This window comes from Ictalurus punctatus, chromosome 15, assembly GCF_001660625.3.
Source record: "Ictalurus punctatus breed USDA103 chromosome 15, Coco_2.0, whole genome shotgun sequence".
NCBI classification, from domain to species: Eukaryota; Metazoa; Chordata; class Actinopteri; order Siluriformes; family Ictaluridae; genus Ictalurus; species Ictalurus punctatus.
Window position 1 is genome coordinate 4,485,005 of NC_030430.2, and position 17,585 is coordinate 4,502,589.

Genomic DNA, 17,585 nt, shown 5'->3' on the forward strand with positions numbered 1-17,585 from the left:
TTTTATTTTTATTTAATGGGTCCAGATGTTTAGATTCTAGTGTATACCTCACATTCATTTAAAACTTTGTATTTAAGTTCCTTTTGAGGGCCTTTTGTTTCATACTTTGAGATATTTTGGGGGCAGAGTAAAAATAATGGAAAGTGAAGTCCCTTCTGAGATCACCATGTTTCCTCTCTGAGCTTCTATTCCTGAGATATACATCTGAAATGAAAATGCCTTTCCTGTACATCACCATGTCCTTATTCCCAGAGATGCTCTTCATCCCTCATGGGATAGAAAAGGTATTTTCTTTTACACTGCAGCTCTGTAAGAGTGCCTGCATTAATAAGGCATCAAAGTGAATAGAATATCCATGCCGTAGAAAAACATCACACTAACACATGCTATACATAATCTCATATTTATCTTGCTTCTATGGAAGGTTATAATTTACAAAATATACATTAGAATGATTACATCACATTCTTATAACAACCATTGTTTCAGGCATACAAATCTTGTGCACTCCAGTCCAAATGTCTTGATAAGTCCTCTCAGTGAAGGCTATTGGAGGTCTCTGCTGGTGTAATCTTATCTTCCATTACTTCTTCAGCACACCTGCTCAGGGTTCTTTTCCACAACCACACATTAGCAACAATCTTTCTTAAGAAGGCACCCAAACCCCCACCAATCTCTCACATAGACCTTTTGACGTATATTGTTTTGTCTCAGTCACACATACCTGCAGCCGTACAATATTTACAGCAACAAAACAGAAAAATAAGCAACTACAAAACATGCTTGGGTTATGGTGACTGCTGGTTTTGTCTCTTGAGATTAAAAATGAAACAATGGAGTACAGCGAGAGACAATATATGTACTATGTCCAAGACACAATAGGAACAGAAATGATCAACTCAGTTACATTTTGCCAGGATGAAAGAATACTTCTATATTTCTTTCACAATGTGAATAACTAACCAGAGTTCTTGTGCTTACTGTTACAATTAATATTGGGCTATTTAATATTACACTAACACTGATGATACATACATGTTGAACAATTGGAAAACCTACATGACATGAATTACATGGCTGTAATATTTATGTTCTGTACATGGTAATTTATTCCATTTATGTTGATGTTTATGCTTAAATGGTTCCTATACTTTATTCCTTATTTTTTTTAATATGTGGTAATGGTTGCAGGCTGTGCTAGAAAAACAGATGATAAATGCTCCAAACAGAACACCAACATTTTTTGCTTCCTTGTTCAATACAATAGCTGGATAGTCATGATATGAATAGCAAACTGCCTCCTCTTGAAATCCATGTCTGTTGGAAAAGTATTTGAGGCGCTTTGAGTGTGCTGAGAGTCTTGGGTATGGTGTGGAGAAATATAACATGGAAAGAAGAGTAGATCTTGTCTCTAATCTGTTGATACAAACATCTTTCCATGTCCATGTCCACCCAATCACACAAAAGTGTTTCTGCTAATTCTTACAATTTGACCAAGTTGATAACAGAAATGGTGAAATGTTCCCTAGCACAATCCACTCTTATTGTCTTCTGCTAAAAGAGAAGTCATCCTTGTAATGACCAGTCATGGCACGTCATAGTTTTTATGGGTCAATGTGGAAGTTGAGCAGCTTGTCTGAGTGCAGGGTGTTGAGGGTGCGCAAGTCTGGAAGACGCAGCAACAGCTTGGGGAAAAGTGCACTGTCATCAGGATGACGACGGTAAACCAAGGCTCGCAGCGCCCGTATCAGACTCTCCTGTAACTGCTCCACAGCTGCTGTGTCAGAAACACCAGTTCGATCTATAGAAAGAGCAGCATAATCAGAATTCATGTCAGATTCAAAGTAATTGATTAGTTAGAAGTTCTTAATGCTGAGTATTTTCTGATTATTTTGATCAAAATGGTTGAATAAATTTGGTCTAAACTCAACCAATGAAAAAATGTTGTTGTTTTTTGTTGTTGTTGTTTTTTTTTAATTAAATAAGAACATGTTCAGTACTTTGGCCCCAGTTAATTGTTGCATCTCTTATTTGCAATCACACCAATGTTCTGACTGTCCATTTCAATAAATCTAATGTATATTTCTAATAATAGACATAAAAGATATTGGGTAATGGATGGATCTTGCATAGTTGTCAGCTGGACATTTAAAACAGCAACATCCAACATCAGTATAGGGGTGTCTTTAACATGTAACAGTGGGAATTTTGTGGTATTGTTTCTATTTTGGTGCCACTAATTAATGAAGACTAAAGCTTTAAACGAGAAATGATTTACATAAGTTTTAACATGCATATCCCTATCTGTATCTCACACAGAATTCAGTGTTTGTCTGTAGTTTACCTGCAGAGACTAGGACCACTGCCATGAAAAGTGCCATCTCATCAGATTCCAGGCTGAGCGAGGCCAATTTCTCAGAGAAGTCAAACATGGCATCCAGCAGCGAGCCCATACCCAATGTCCGCAGTGTGGCCAGCGGGTAGGCCTGCCCATTTAGAAATGTCACCGTCCGCTCCTTTGGGTTAAACAGCGAACAGAACCTTACCATCAGCACCTTTGATAAAAAGAAAATAGAGAAAAGTTTGATAATGTACCCATGCAGAAGGTAATTACACATGAAGAATAATTATTCATAATTAAGTAGATGTCAGACACAGAAATCAGGAATAAATATGGCTAGAGAGATTGGAATAAATGAGACAAGGCCATCAAGATCAGCCATGTGTACCTGAAAGGTGCCCGCTTTGAGCAACATGATCTGGTCATGTTGGCACAGGTCTTGAAACCCTGGGATGCCCTTGGCAAACTCCACCACCTCCCGCACTGCAGGGGTGAAACACTGAGAGAAAGACTCCCACACCTGCTGGCTTGAGACGCCTGGCGCTGAAACTGGGCATGCATTCAGAGGGCAGGCCTGGAGAGACAGATTAGGGGAGAAAATAAATTGAGTCTTCGAAAATTCACAGCATTTCCATATTTGCAAGGTAAACACATTCTTAAGTCAGTTTAATAATAAATAATATATCACTTAAAGTTAGGACAAATGAATTCAAAACTTTGGTCCAAGTTGTAAAGAAAATTCATCACAACACTACAATTTAAAGGCACTTCTCACCAGTACTTTGGAGCCTGCGACCAGCTTCCATGGGCCTGAGGTCTGAGCCTGCATCTCCCCAGCTGCATAGCTATTGCCGTAATTGGCCTGCGGAGATGGGTTAACTGTAGACTGGCACGGGATTTGATTGGATGGAGCATGGTTTTGATAGTGACCGTTATCCACTGAGGATATTGGGCATTTGTTTTCATTGGGCATTTGCTGTCCAGGGCAGAGACCAGATACTGTGTAACCCACAGGTACACCGGAGTGATATGTTGCAGGACTATTGACATGGGAGAAGCTGCTTTCCTGAGAGGTGGCGCTCTGAAAGGAAGTTGGCACACTGCTGCCGGTGTTGATGCCAGCTGCCCTCTTTGTCAGGCGTTCGGGAGCACTTGGGAAGATGTCCTGATAGGCTTTTGCCATGGAGCCAATAGTTTCTTTGGGCTGGATCTCCATAGGGCTGGCTGGGGGGTCACAAGGAGGGGAGGAGGCCATGTTCGAGCTGGCTGACTCATTCAGGCTGTTCATGTAGCTCTGCATTTCATCCAGCAGCCTCTGCTTCTCGCGTTTAGGGATGCGGCCGAAGCGTACAGCTAAGAGAGGCACAAAGAAACATGGATTTCAGTGTTAAATGATTGAGTACAATTGCTAGATTACTAGGTACAAAGTAGGGGTAGGTTGGAAATGGGATCTTTGAGAATGGTGTAAAGTTTACACATTGTACTTTAAATGAAATAGCAAAATGCATGCAACTTCAGATTGTGCTTCATATGCTTATTTGATCTTTTTTCAGCCAGGTTGGTTCCATTAAGATATTTCAATCTCTTTTTCAGAGAAAACCTGACCAGATATGACCAAAACAGTAGATCCTCATATAAAAAGCACCTCTTATTTGGTCCTCTCTCATATTCTAAAAATATCCATCAGCCAGTTAAGCTAAAAATAGGACCCATGTCACTGTATACTGCCCCTGCTCATTCTCCTCTTACTCCCTCATTCGACCAGTAAATAGGGCAGTAGGGCAGGCAAAACGTGATGTCAATGCCATAGTGAGTGGCTAAAAAGACTGATACCCATTAGAGCCAGGGTTCATTGGACTGGATGGGAGTGAGTGCAGAAAGAGAGGAGAGAATGAGAGAAGGGGAGAATAAAGAAAAGAAAGAGAAGAGAGAAATAAAATTTAAAAGAAATAACTAAATAATGGATAATATAAAGAATGGAACAGAGGAGTAAAAAATTGAGAGAAGGATGAAAGAGAGAAGATATAGAAGGATAGATACAAGATATATGAGAGCAGCATGAGAGAAGAAAAGAGATCTCTGGAGAGGAAAAAGTAAAAGAGAACAGTACACAAGTGGAGTGTGATGAAGAAAGGAAAACACAGCACCAGAGCAGGCTCTTAGAGGGGGTCTAGGCTAAGAGAAGAAACACCAAAGCTACGTGTACATTGTACAATTCTGGTATGATTTTGCTTTTGCAGAGAAATGTCACATATTGTACAATTACAAATGTGTTACGATTACAAATGTGTGACATGAAAATCTTTGGTTGTGAGTTGAAATTGGCGGGCTTAGAAAGACAGCCAACAACAAAGTGTCCGAAATTTTTTATTAAAATCTTAGTGTGACCTCGTCTACCAATAAGAAGACAGCATGAGATTCTGTGAAACTCACATGGCAGCTATAAATACAGTAGTGGCAATGGTGAAATGCAAACAAAACATGCTAATGCTCAGAAAAAAATATCCTGATTACCTCAAGCTCAATTTGATTAATGGCTCTGTTTATGCAACCCCATTTTTTTGCACAAGTCTGGATCACATGGTTTGATTAAACCACATTAAAGTCATTTTCTGTTGTTAGAAGATCTTCATTGTACAAAGTGACATGGAGGATTCAGCCATGATTATTGAGATCATATACAATGTGAAAAGTAATAATCTCAAAAGACTGCTGAAATCACAGTGTAATACAAGCTTAAGGAGAGTTGCTCTACTAATCTCAAACTTAAATTCAAGAAATCAAGATGAAATTGCTGAGATAACCTTCCAAGAATATCAAGCACCTCTTTGCGTTATGCAGGATGTTATATTAAACAACTTTATGAACTGATATATGTAAATCGTTTCTCCTTTAAAAAAACAACAACTGTAAGAGCCACACTCAGTTATGTTCCACTGAGACAAAACATTGTAACGGATTTATTTCTATGAGCCCTATATTGAGGTTTGGCTTTTTGAAATGGTAAGATAACAGCGGAAGTGAAACTGTGCCATCGTGTCAAACTGAACATCTGCTCCTATCATAATGCTAAAATCACACAACGGCCTGAGTCGAAATCAGGGCGGCCACTTTAATGTGGTGAAGAAGCAGTTATATGAGGTTTTCCTGTTTGTGCAATAGGTGCAACAAAAGAAAGGGGTTTTTAGGTTGTGGTTCTTCACACTCTCCTAAGGGTCAACAGGAATGCTTGCCTACTCCACTGTGTATCTATTCAAACATTTTCCCCCAGAGCCTCATCATACCATCAACCATATAACCTACTTGTGCTTACACCCCACATGTTCACATAGAACTGATATTGTCCCACAGCTGGTAGCACCAACACTGACGAGAAGACATGAAGCCAAAACCAAACCCACTAAGTAGGTCACAATGTGTGTGGCTGTCTTGTTTTGATTTCTGGGCCAGACAAATATTTCCTACTTAGTCATTTTATTATGTGTTGAGTTCTCTTTTTTGTGTGTTTTTCTGGTGAGAAAACTACAGAAAAAGGAAATGAATGGTTCATTGTTTCACCAAGGGGGCAATAGAGCCACCTCTTTATTTTTTATTTTTTTGCAACTCTTGCTTAATTGTTGCAGCGACAGGCTATTCATTGCAGGAGCTATCATAAGGGCACATGTGGGGTAATCTAGTTGCCTGTGTTCCAGTTTCCCAAAATAATTCTTGTACTTGCTGCAGTTTTCCAGATGACGGATAGCTTCAGGGACTGCATGACTCCAGCCCTCATAAATCATTGTCTGTGGAATGGGTGGAGGAAGGAGAGCTTAGGGAGTGTGCAGGAGAAGGCCTAAACTGGCTCAGAGAGAAAGAGAGAGATAGAGAGAGAGAGAGGGAGGAGACTATGCATAACATACTGCAAAGGGCAGGAGAAACACCAGCGCGAGGCTGCATTTCACCCAAAAAAGATGTGCTCTCCTAAAAACTTCCTAACTGTGCAAAAGCTAAATAGGTTGAGAAATGTGAAGCCTTCGTTTTTCTCTGCCTTTGCAAGCCTGTCGTGGAGCTGTGTTTGCGACGCAAATGCAATGCCGAGGTGGCAGGACACAGGTAACGATGGCACTCACCATCACGGGACATGCCCACGGCCAAACACTTCTTGAAGCGGCAGTGCTGGCAACGGTTGCGGTTCATGCGCATGATCAAGCAGTTCTCGTTCTTCATGCACATCTTGTAGTTAATGTTCTGCTGAATGCTGCGGCGAAAGAATCCCTGGCAGGAATGAAAACCAGGAGACAGTGAGGCTTGGGGTTCCATCAGGAGGAACTTCATTACCCTGTATATCGAAATGTTTATGGGTTTTACCTTGCAGCCCTCACATGCATGAACTCCATAATGGAAGCCTGATGCGATGTCACCACACACTTTACAGAGTAGGACCATACCTCCTGCTTCTGAGAGAATGGGACAGAGGGAAAGAGATTAGGAGGAAAAGAAACAAGAATTGGTTTCTCAGTGTTATGACTAAGCATCTTATCTTTAAGGACAGTGAGATCTGGTGCTTACTGGTGAAGGTGCCAGTAAAACCACATGGCCTCTTTCCTGCAATGGGATGGGAGTAAGTATTCTGGTTGGAGGATGCTGTTGAGCTGGTGTAGATCTCTGGGAACTGAAAAACCAGTTTGGGAGAGGAGGGGGTCCCACTGCTGCCATGTTGTTTCAGAGCGCCAATCTCTGTGAAGGTGACCTCCTCTGGGGATGATGGCTGTGAGTGTGTGGAGGGTGACTGGGTCTGGTACCCACTGGACGGGCTTCCTGGGCTTGGGCTGGCACTGCCACTGGAGCCAGCATATAGGATAACACTTCCTGAAAAAAATTAAACAATTAGATGTAAACATCATACACATGTGTGTCTTGTACCAGTTCACCACAGACTTTTATAAATTTACTTTTCATAATATAACTCCTAGACCATCTTTTGTGCAAAGTAAAGTACAATACATCTTACTCACCCAGTTTCACCTAGTTGTGTTCAAAACTGGGACATTAAATATGCTGATAAGATGAGATGTAGGAATGTGATACACTTGGGACTCATATTATAAATGACAAGCTCACCTACACAACGCAAAAAGTACTGCAATGACTGGTTGTGACATACTTATAAGCCCAAATTGCTTTATGCATGTTATTATGTATGGAAAAAAACACGATTGGGCATGTTATCATACGAAAAATAATAAACTACAGTGTAGTATGATGTTGTTTCCAGCTCAGTGTTGATTATTTTTCTATAAGAATTTTATTCATTTATATGTATTTATTCTTATACCACAGCAACTTGCCAATGATTACATTTTAATATCTGTTTATAGTTATCAGCCATGTTAAACCAGACAGCGCAAATTCCTCTGTCTTGAAGACTTTAGGCGGAAAACCTACTGAATATTACAAAGTGTTGACTTCCATAAATGTTATCTCCTAACAGAAAACGTCACCATATTAATCATTTTTTCCTTCTACATTTTTAATAATGTATTAATAGTCTTAGATTATGGCGTATCTGATTAGTGGCATAATTGCCAGACAAGTTCCTGTAGCTGTTAATACAGAAGGTAGCTATTAGTATAGAAAGGATATCATATTAGAGTGAGCGCATTAATATAATTCATGTCATTCATTTTCAGCTGTTACACAGAACAGGCTACACAGCAATAAAGAAACCAACTGGCCAGCCAGTCGGGGAAGATTTTTGTTCGTAGTCATTAAATTCAGAGTAAAGTGATGCAACGTTGTGTAATCTCAGATTAGTGAAGGGGCAAGATAAAATGAACTAAATACTATATTGCAAATATATTTTTATATGTATAATGTTGATAATAATGTGCCACATAATATATTAAATCAGTACTGAGGTCTTGGTGTCACATGGTGCAATATGTTGAATATGTTGTAATTCATTCGATCATAAATAGTAACACTCATCTGCAATGCCTGAGGTTGGTCTGGATGCTCAGAGCACACAATAAAACTTGTGAAGCTCAGTTAGCACTCAGCACTACATTCCTCTACAAAATAAGTAGGTTACTACAAGGGCCAATATTGCATTAATGATTAATAAGCAATATATCGTGCTTATTAATAAATAATAAAAGCAGGCTCAGATAGAATAAATGCAAGTGTTAAAACAGCATCACTGACATATGCATTCACTAAGCAAGTGATTTTAGTAGAGATTTTATTTTTAAGAGATTATATTTTAGGGAACTTTATTGGATTATTTTTTTTCTTTAGATTTACATAGCCATATTCCTATTTTAAAAACAAATTAAATTTTCACAACAATATTATGAGATATTCTGTAGACCCATGGTTCTCATGGTCTCATGGCCCATGAAGCATAGACAGGGGGCCCCACAAATTTTTTCTTTTGTTACACCACCCACCATCATCAAAACTATTATACAGTCCTATCTGAAAGTATTGGAACAGTAAGGCCAATTCTATTGTTTTTGCTATACATTGAAAACATTTGGGTTTGAGATAAAAAAATTTTTAGATCAGAATTTCAGATTTATTTTGCTGATATTTACATCTAGATGTGGTAGAAACATAAAACATGGCACCTTTGGTGGCAGACCACTCAGTTTTTAGGTGAGCAAAAGTATAGGAACAGTTGTTTTTCAGTTGTTGTTTGTTTTGGGGGGTTTCTCTCTTCAGGAAGTGAAATGCATGCTCAACTGGGTTAAGGTCTGGTGACTGACTTGTCCCATCTAAAACATTCTACCTTTTCCCTGCTGACGAAGTCCTTTGTTGTATTGGCAGTGCTTTGGGTTATTGTCTTGCTGCATGATGAAGTTCCTCCCGATTAGATTGGATGCATTGCTCTTTAAACTGGAAAACAGATTGTTTCTGAAGACATCTGAATTTATTCTGTTGCTACCATCATGAGTTACATCATCAATAAAGATTAGTGAGAATGTTCCAGAAGCAGTTATGCAAGCCCAAGCCATGACGCTACCTCCACCATGTTTCACAGATGAGCTTGTATGTTTTGGATCATGAGCAGATCCTTTCTTTCACCACATTTGGGCTTTCCATCACTTTAATAGAGGCTAATCTTGGTTCCAGAATGTTTGTATTTAATGTTTGTTTTTCTTTGCAAATTCAAATCTGGCCTTCTGATTCTTACTGCTGATGAGTGGATTGTATCTTATGGTATGTCCTTTATATTTCTACACTTGAAGTCTTCTTTGAATGGTGGATTGTGATACCTTCACCCCTGCCCTGTGGAGGTTGTTGGTGATGTCACTAAGTGTTGTTTTAGGGCTTTTCTTCACAGCTCTCACAATGTTTCTGTCATCAACTGCTGTTGTTTTCCTTGGCTGACCAGTTCCATGTATTGTTGTTAATACACCAGTGGTTTCTTTATTTTTCAGGACATTCCAAATTGTTATTTGGCTATGCCCAATGCTTGTTCAATGGCTCTGATAGAGTTTCCCTCTTTTCTCAGCTTCAAAATGGTTGGCATTTCTCCCATAGACAGCTCTCTGGTCTACATTTCGGCTTATCCTTTTTAACAACAAATGTAGTCTTCACAGGTGAAACCTAACACTCAAACCAGGAGTAAACATTTAGCGCTATTTAGCATTTTACAGTTAATACTAACTGTATTGTATACTAACTGGGTTGATGGCTGCAAACAGTCTGAGAACTCATGTTGTAGAGCAGTGGTCACCTTCCTGAAGACTTTAGCTCCAACCATAACTGTGCACACCTGCCCATTTAATCTTTGCCTTAAGAAGATCTTGATCAACTAAAACAGGTGTGTTAGGTTTTGGTTGGAGAGGAAACCTGCAGGAAGATAGATCTCAAGGAAGAGAGTTTGTGACCACTGCTGTAGAGCTTGAAAATGCTGTTTTCGGAAAGTACAGCTGTGTGGATGAAAAAGCTAATACATTTTTGACCAATATAAATTTGATTATAAATTAGAAGTTAACAATACACACTTATGTAAAGTAAGTACAGTATATAGGTATAGTTACAGTTTATATATATATATATATATATATATATATATATATATATATATATATATATATATATATATATATATATGTTGCAGAGCACTTGATTCATATCATTGAAGCAAAAATAAATAAATAAATGAATAAATAAATCCAGATTAAATCTAGAACCCTTGAGGATTTTTCAGTTGTCCTACTGGGGGAATGTTTAAATTTTAATTGAAGAAACTTACATCCGAGAGTTTCCCACAGGAAGAGAGGGCTACAAGCAGAACCATTTTAGGAACCCTTATTCAAATACCCATTGAAGAACCGACCTTAAAGGGATTCTTTTTCTAAGAGTGTATTTTCAGATTTTTAATAACAAGCTTTTTAATCTTTTACTTGCGGATCTAGTGGCCTAATTTAGCACAGCATTAGCTCCTGTGGTTCATCCTCCCCCTTTCTCCCCCCGTGCTCTTCTGCACCGCATCCTCCCGCATCTCCGGTCATGCGACTCGGATGAGCTGACTTCGTGTTGGTGTCACGTGGCCGCGCTCTCTCACGCCTCTTGCCTCCACACCAATAGCGGCTCCTCTCGCTCCTGTGGCACGGAGCCAGCCGCGAGCAGCACCTGACCGACTCCTCACATGGAGCTGCGAAATCCGCGGTCTCGTGCGCAACGTCACAAATCGGTTCCGTGATTTCATGTCGGTGGCGCGCGCTCAAGGACGTCTTGCAACGCTACCACTGCGCGAAATGGATCACAGGCGGGGAGGGAGGGTCACGTTTGGTGAGAATGTGCTCTGCGGCTTTGGCTGGACCTTTGATCCACCGAGTCTGAATCTTATAATGAGAAATGACTGTTAGCAGCTATTACTCTTTCTTGTGACCCAAATAAGAGAGAAGTGACATGTTGCTTTTAAAGCACTATAGTTTGCAAAGGTTGTGTTTACATTACAACAGAATGCATCAGAGGTGCCAAAACCAGAATTTTCTCGGGTTTCTGCTGTAACAAACCTTCTAAACTCGAATGAGCTAATTAGGTGTGTTAGTGTAGGGAAACTGCTTGATTGTGTACAAATCTATAAACCATGGATGCTGCTATAACCTTATATGTTGCAATTTATGATGGTCTATAATCTCATGTACGTTGCACAGTCTGCTTATTATTGTTATCAATATTATTATTATTCCTGCATCTTCAGTAACCACTTTACCCTGGTCATGGTCATGGTGCATCCAGAGTCTTTCCCAGGAATACTAGGTGTGAACCTCCTAGATCATGACTAATCATGACTAATCATGACTAATCAGCTCCTAATGGGCACCATGGAATTCATCTCAATTTACTTTTCACCAAACTATCACATAACATCTCCTGATTATAATCCTAGTGTTACATTATTTTGTACTTAATTTTTATTGATTTATTGATTTATTTTTAAAAAATGTTTGTACATGAGTTACTTTTGCACTTCCAGGACTACAGTTTGCTTCCTCGGGCTCAAAACACTTCATAATATGCACATCTGCAGGCCTATATTTATTATTTACAAGCTTTTTATGAGAAGGCCCATGGATATGCAATACTACAAGACCACATATCCTCATCCAAACAAAAAACTAAATAAAAAATGTCTACTATAGTCTACTCAACCCCGTAGCCTTAACAGTCATTTTACAGTAGCCTGTTCCTTGAACTCTGCCATCGCAGCCTCCCAAGTAAACAACAGGAAAAGGTTTGAGGCTACAAGCTGCACAGTGCAAATAACCTCTGCTCTGTGAGTGAGGAAAATATAAACAGATGCTTCCCCTGGCTCGGCCCCTCCACAGCGCTGCTGCTACCTCATGCTGCATGTTAACTGATTAACACGGGTGTTTTTTAATCCCACAGTAAGCGTGTATGTGTGGGATTTAGTGTTGACACACTGCCATGCCTGACCTTCCATGTGTGTGACTCAGGTCATTACCTGAGATTAGCTCAGCAGCCCCACCCATACAACATACACTCACTTCTGGACAACATGTGCCCACAGAGTATTTCATGGAAATATGGAGTAATAGATGAAGAGCCAGCTTCTGGTGAAGGAATGCACTTGAAGGGTCCACACTTGAGGCTAAAAGGATATCATTTCTCATTTTATCATTTTAATAGGTACAATGACCTCTCTGGATTATCGAGTGTAAAAGACAGTTCTTAGGCATGGTCTCTGCAGGATAAAAGGAAGAGGGTCAGTGGAAATACTCATGTTAATTAAGGAATCAGCAGGACCCTAACAGCTCATCATGAGCTTAGACTATGCGTGCAAACTTTAATCTGCCTGGGAGTAAAGTCAGACACAGGAGCGTGTACTCTCTATACAGGCACAATCATTTCCCCTTCTCACCCTGCTCTTTCCCTCCCTTTACCATCTATGCAAAATGTTAAAATCCCCTGGCTTGCACTGTTGCCGTCCAGCGTGATCTCAATATCATCTTCATGTTTCGGTGTCTAAAAGTGTAGGGGCATATGAGTCATGCTGTTACTGTATTATTGCGCTTTATAGAGTCTCATAGCTCACACGTGAAGGCTCAATAGAACATAAAACGCTTAAGAGGGAGTAGAGATACACGGCATGCTGCTCCATTCGGTGTTTGTTAATAAAAGGGATCACTTCTCAAAGTAGGTCAAAGTCACAGTGGACTATTTGAATCAAGTGATACACTATCTAAAACACATGCCACAGTTGAATGCTCAAATCTGATTTGCCAGAATGTGTTGATTCATTTTTTTTTATAACAGCAGCTGTGACAGTAGTACATCAAGGTTTCACAGGCTTATGTTCATGGGCTTGTTCTAATACATTATCGTTTCTATAGTAACAACTAATTCACAGGAACTTGTATAGGGAACAATCTATAAAACCTAAGGCTAATAATCATTGGATGCAAAAACAAAGAAAGTTTTTCTTTGTTATTTAACAAAGAAAAACTTACACGTTTGAAGCTTTCTCTAAGGAGACGTTTATTGTACATTTGTGTCAAGCCAGCTGGCTTTATTGTCATTTCAACCATATACAGTTGGTACAGTACACAGTGAAACGAAACAACGTTCCACCAGGACCATGGCGCTACATAAAACAACACATGAGACTACACAGAACTACAATGTATGGAAGGAGTCTCCAGTGTCAGTGCTTTGTAAAGGAAAATTCTGACGTGGGGAAGTTTTTAGGACAGAGTCATTTGTGATTTTCTGGGTAACATGACAAGCTGTGTTGTTTTGTCTTAATGTCAAGAGATTCACGTCATGAGAGGGAAAAAAACAAGGCTTTTTTTTTTTTGAAGGAATGATTTATTTATAGCAGCTTTAAGGTATCTATTTATAGCAGCTTTAAAGGTAAGCAATAACAGAGAAGCAATAAAAGCCCAATACTATGCTTTTTCAGATCACATGCTTATCAAGATGCCCTTGTTCTGTTTGTGGATCAAACGATACTAGGACACTGTTCACGAGGTTTATAATCCTGTAAATTATAAACAGCCCCTTTAAAGTGGAAAAAAAAAGATATTGCATGCGGCGGAAAACGTGACGACGCGCTACATTTCCTCGGTGAAATCTCTGACCCACTGACCAACCTCCCTCTTTCCGTCTCTCTGGAGCGGCCACCGAAATATACAGCAGAGTCAAGAGCAGTACAACAGTGAGGGAGGGAGTGTGGGGGTGAGGGTGGGAGGGGGTGCGGGTGGGAGGGGGTGCGGGAATCACGCGCCGCACGCGGCCGAGAGAGCGCATCCACGTGAAGGCGAACGGAGGCGCGCGAGGGAACGAGGAGAGGATATCGCGCACGTGGGCGGAGCTTTGCCTGTTTTGTTATTTTATTATTTTATTTTTTTTAACGTGAAATTAAAGGGGGAGGGATGGGAGGGAGTTCTCTCCTCTGATTCTGCATTTAGCGCCGCTACCCAGCGAAATTCAACACTCAGATCTATACATTGCCTCATATGACCTTTTATTTCGTATATTGTTTACAGCACATTTTTGGACTCGGGTTGAGAGAAGGGTAGTGCAGCAATATCCAGGACTGCAGTTCTCTCTACAGGAATGGAAAACGATCGAAGTCTGAATGAGACAAACAGAGCTAGACAGTCATAACAGAAGATAAGAGGCATCAATCTAAATCTGGAACCCTTAAAGGTTATGCGGTTGTCCCTCTGCAGAAACCCTTAAACTTTCTATGTAGAAGCCTACAATAGTGGAACTTTACCAGAAAGGGTTTCAAACTAGAACCCTTTTAGTAAGCTAGGAATACTTCATTATGCAAAGATACAAAGAACCCTTCACTCTGAGATATAAATGTAGGCTAATGAACTGGATTTTCCCTTTTCGTTTCGGTGGTACCGTGAAGTAGGCCTACACCTTTTTGTACCTTTAGTATGATTCTAGTAAGGTACCTGGGACAATACATGTGGTGTAATTTTTAGAGTAATGTGTTAAAGGTATACTATATTCACATTTCCAGTTGAAAAGGTACCCTTGATGAGACCACCTGCAGTTACAATGAAAAGTCCAGTTTGGTACCATCAGGCTAGGTCTGAGAGAGTTTATGTGTCATAGTCAAGTCTATGTGCCAAGTGTTCCCCCAAAGTGTACAACATTCACCCGCACTGCAAATGAAACCAAATACCAACTGGTTGCTATAATCATCATCTTGGCACTGTTTCATATCACTCCTCTGCCTAGCTCCGCAGTGGAACAGTAGATCACTTGTGGCTTATGTCAGTATTTGTCAGTCTGTTTTAGTCCATCAATAACAATAACAATCCTGTACAAACTCACGTGTCATACAATACCAGTAATTATATTTTGCTGGCCATAAAGTGAGGTGTGGCATGTTTTCATTTCATTGTCAACTATTTGTTTCACATGACCAAACCTGGATTTCCTAAAACCCGAGGAGTTCAAAAGGACACTAAAGTTTCTATCACGGGTCCAAGAACGTGACCATAACCTTTTGAACCAATAAAACATCCTTCAGTCAATAGACCAGTGCACTAGGTAAGCAGATCCAGCAGGGCTTGGTGGCCCCTGGATAACCTTCCAGAGGAAAGCCCTGTGCAAATAAGCTTAACTAGCCAAGTTCTTATAGTAGACATTCAAGTAATAATATAAAAGAGTTCTTTTATATTATTAATCTAATTGTTATTAAATAATTTTGCTGACAAACTGAAGAATAGGTTTTGAAATGAGATGCAATTCTGTTAATTGTGGAATTCAGTAAGAGGTGTTGCACACACATACACACACACACACACACACACACACACACACACACACGTCTTACTATCCTTGTGAGTACCTTACACTGACTCATTATTAACGCAGCTACTTTTAATGCTATGTCTACACCAAATCTAACCCTAACCTAACAACATGCCCAAACACACACATCTGTGTATATCTGATTGAGCTGCTGTAGGCTAGATGGCCCTGACACACAAATAGCATTTTTTTCTGTTTATATCACGCCCCAGTGATAGTTGCATGGCTACAGAGTCTCATTTTAGGCAGCTCGCCCGCTGAACCAAAACACTTGGGCTTCTGGAGCGGAGGCGCGTGGACTGCTCCACGTGAGTTTGTTTTCATGCTCAGAACAGGAAGTTGCAAGTGCGCGCGCGTGCAGCACTCATAGATCTTACAGTGTTTCATGCTGCTGTTCGTGTCAGCCCTGCTGAGTGTTGGCAATCATTCATCGTCGCTTGTGTACGTAAACTGAAAGTTAATAATGCACCTTGCACTTGCTCGTTGCGCCCTTATAGGCAGTAAAGGAGCACTGCACACAGCAATGTAATTTCCACATAAAAAAATGCACACAGTTGTGCATATAACTCAGCTAAATTTTATAATATTGCAAGCCAATGGACAGGTAGACACCAAGAACCTAACTTACGACAAGCCTGGATCGACACAAAAATGCGGCAAAAAACATGACAACTGAATAAATAATATAGGCTGTATGTTTAAAGCAATATCTTTTGACATAAATTTGCATGAAATTCATTAGTCTATGTAAATGGTAATTATAGCCTATGATAATAACGATTATTATTATTATTATTATTATTATTATTATTATTACTCACCAGGGTTGCTATCCATCCTTGATATATGTCTTGTTCGATCTTTTTGTCGATTATTGTCTTTAGATCAGGCTCAGATCCTCAATATGTGCATATGTCGAATTAGGCGAAAGAGGTGTCGAATAAGTGCGCGGGTCGAAACCGGTGAAAAAGTCATAAATACGGATGCACAGAAGGAAGAATAAACAGTAGTGCATACAAAACAGGAGATAAGTGTGCAAAATAAAGCCCGAGCTCTGTCAGGTGCGCCGAGCTTTCTGCAGTTCCTTCTCACTGTCTAGATCTTTGCCGGTGTAATAACGTCTCGGGTCTGGCACGCGCGCCGTGTTGTATCCTATAGTGAAGAATTCAGAGTAAATCTTGCCACGACTGTGTACAGGGACGGACTGTCAAAACTTGAGCACCCCACCCTAGCGATAACACATCTCACACCTCTCACACCCACATCCGTCCCGCTCAGGTGACTTGGGTAGTGCCACTAAGGGACCCTATTGAGAATGCGTGTGGTTCCTTTGGACTCGCGTGCCCCTCTAACTCCGTTTTCTCTCCCTGCTTTAGTGTGACACCGCGCACTTTCATTTGAGCTGGGGTATTAGATGTGCTTATTCGAGCGCGGGGTGAAAAGCCGCCTCGTGCATGTGCGCTCTGCATGTGCCGGAGAGATCGCTGCCCTACTGACACACATTTTATGCAAAATGTTAGAGCGTGCAGCACTGAGACATGAGAGGCAAAGGCGAGCACGTGGAACGGAGGCGGAGCTCACCGTGACCGAAGCGTTGCTTTCAAAAGGCATTTGCTACTTGTCAAAACACGCCCTGTGAAGTGTCACGACATGAAGGCTGCATCAACAGTAGTAGCTATTAAAATCCACAACTGTTGGGAATCCTTGGAGATGTCCACTGCGTGGGTCACGTGACAGACACAGAATGTATATAGATGAGCTTTTGGCATGGAATTAACTCGTTTTCAAAACATTTCAGACACACAAAATCTAAGATATGTATACTAGTAGGCTGTACAGTCGACTCTGACAGACAGTTTTGCTCTTAGTTCAGGTTGTAAATTCACAAGCATTTCTATTCGGAGCTTCATTTAAACACCTAAACGCTAAAAACATTGCGAGTACACGTAGG

General features: G+C 40.3%; 1 protein-coding gene across 1 annotated transcript; it reads right to left on the reverse strand.

The window, feature by feature from the left end:
* Window positions 1-387: 387 nt before the first annotated feature.
* nr1d4a (nuclear receptor subfamily 1, group D, member 4a) lies at window positions 388-17,126 on the reverse strand. Its single transcript, XM_017487773.3, has 8 exons — window positions 16,456-17,126; window positions 6,890-7,189; window positions 6,689-6,777; window positions 6,451-6,595; window positions 3,117-3,694; window positions 2,730-2,915; window positions 2,345-2,555; window positions 388-1,801 (listed from the first exon to the last, which is right to left on the reverse strand). Exons 1-8 carry the CDS (start codon window positions 16,469-16,471, stop codon window positions 1,605-1,607), a joined length of 1,722 nt encoding a protein of 573 aa, XP_017343262.1. The 5' UTR covers window positions 16,472-17,126; the 3' UTR covers window positions 388-1,604.
* Between the last annotated feature and the right edge of the window lie 459 nt (window positions 17,127-17,585).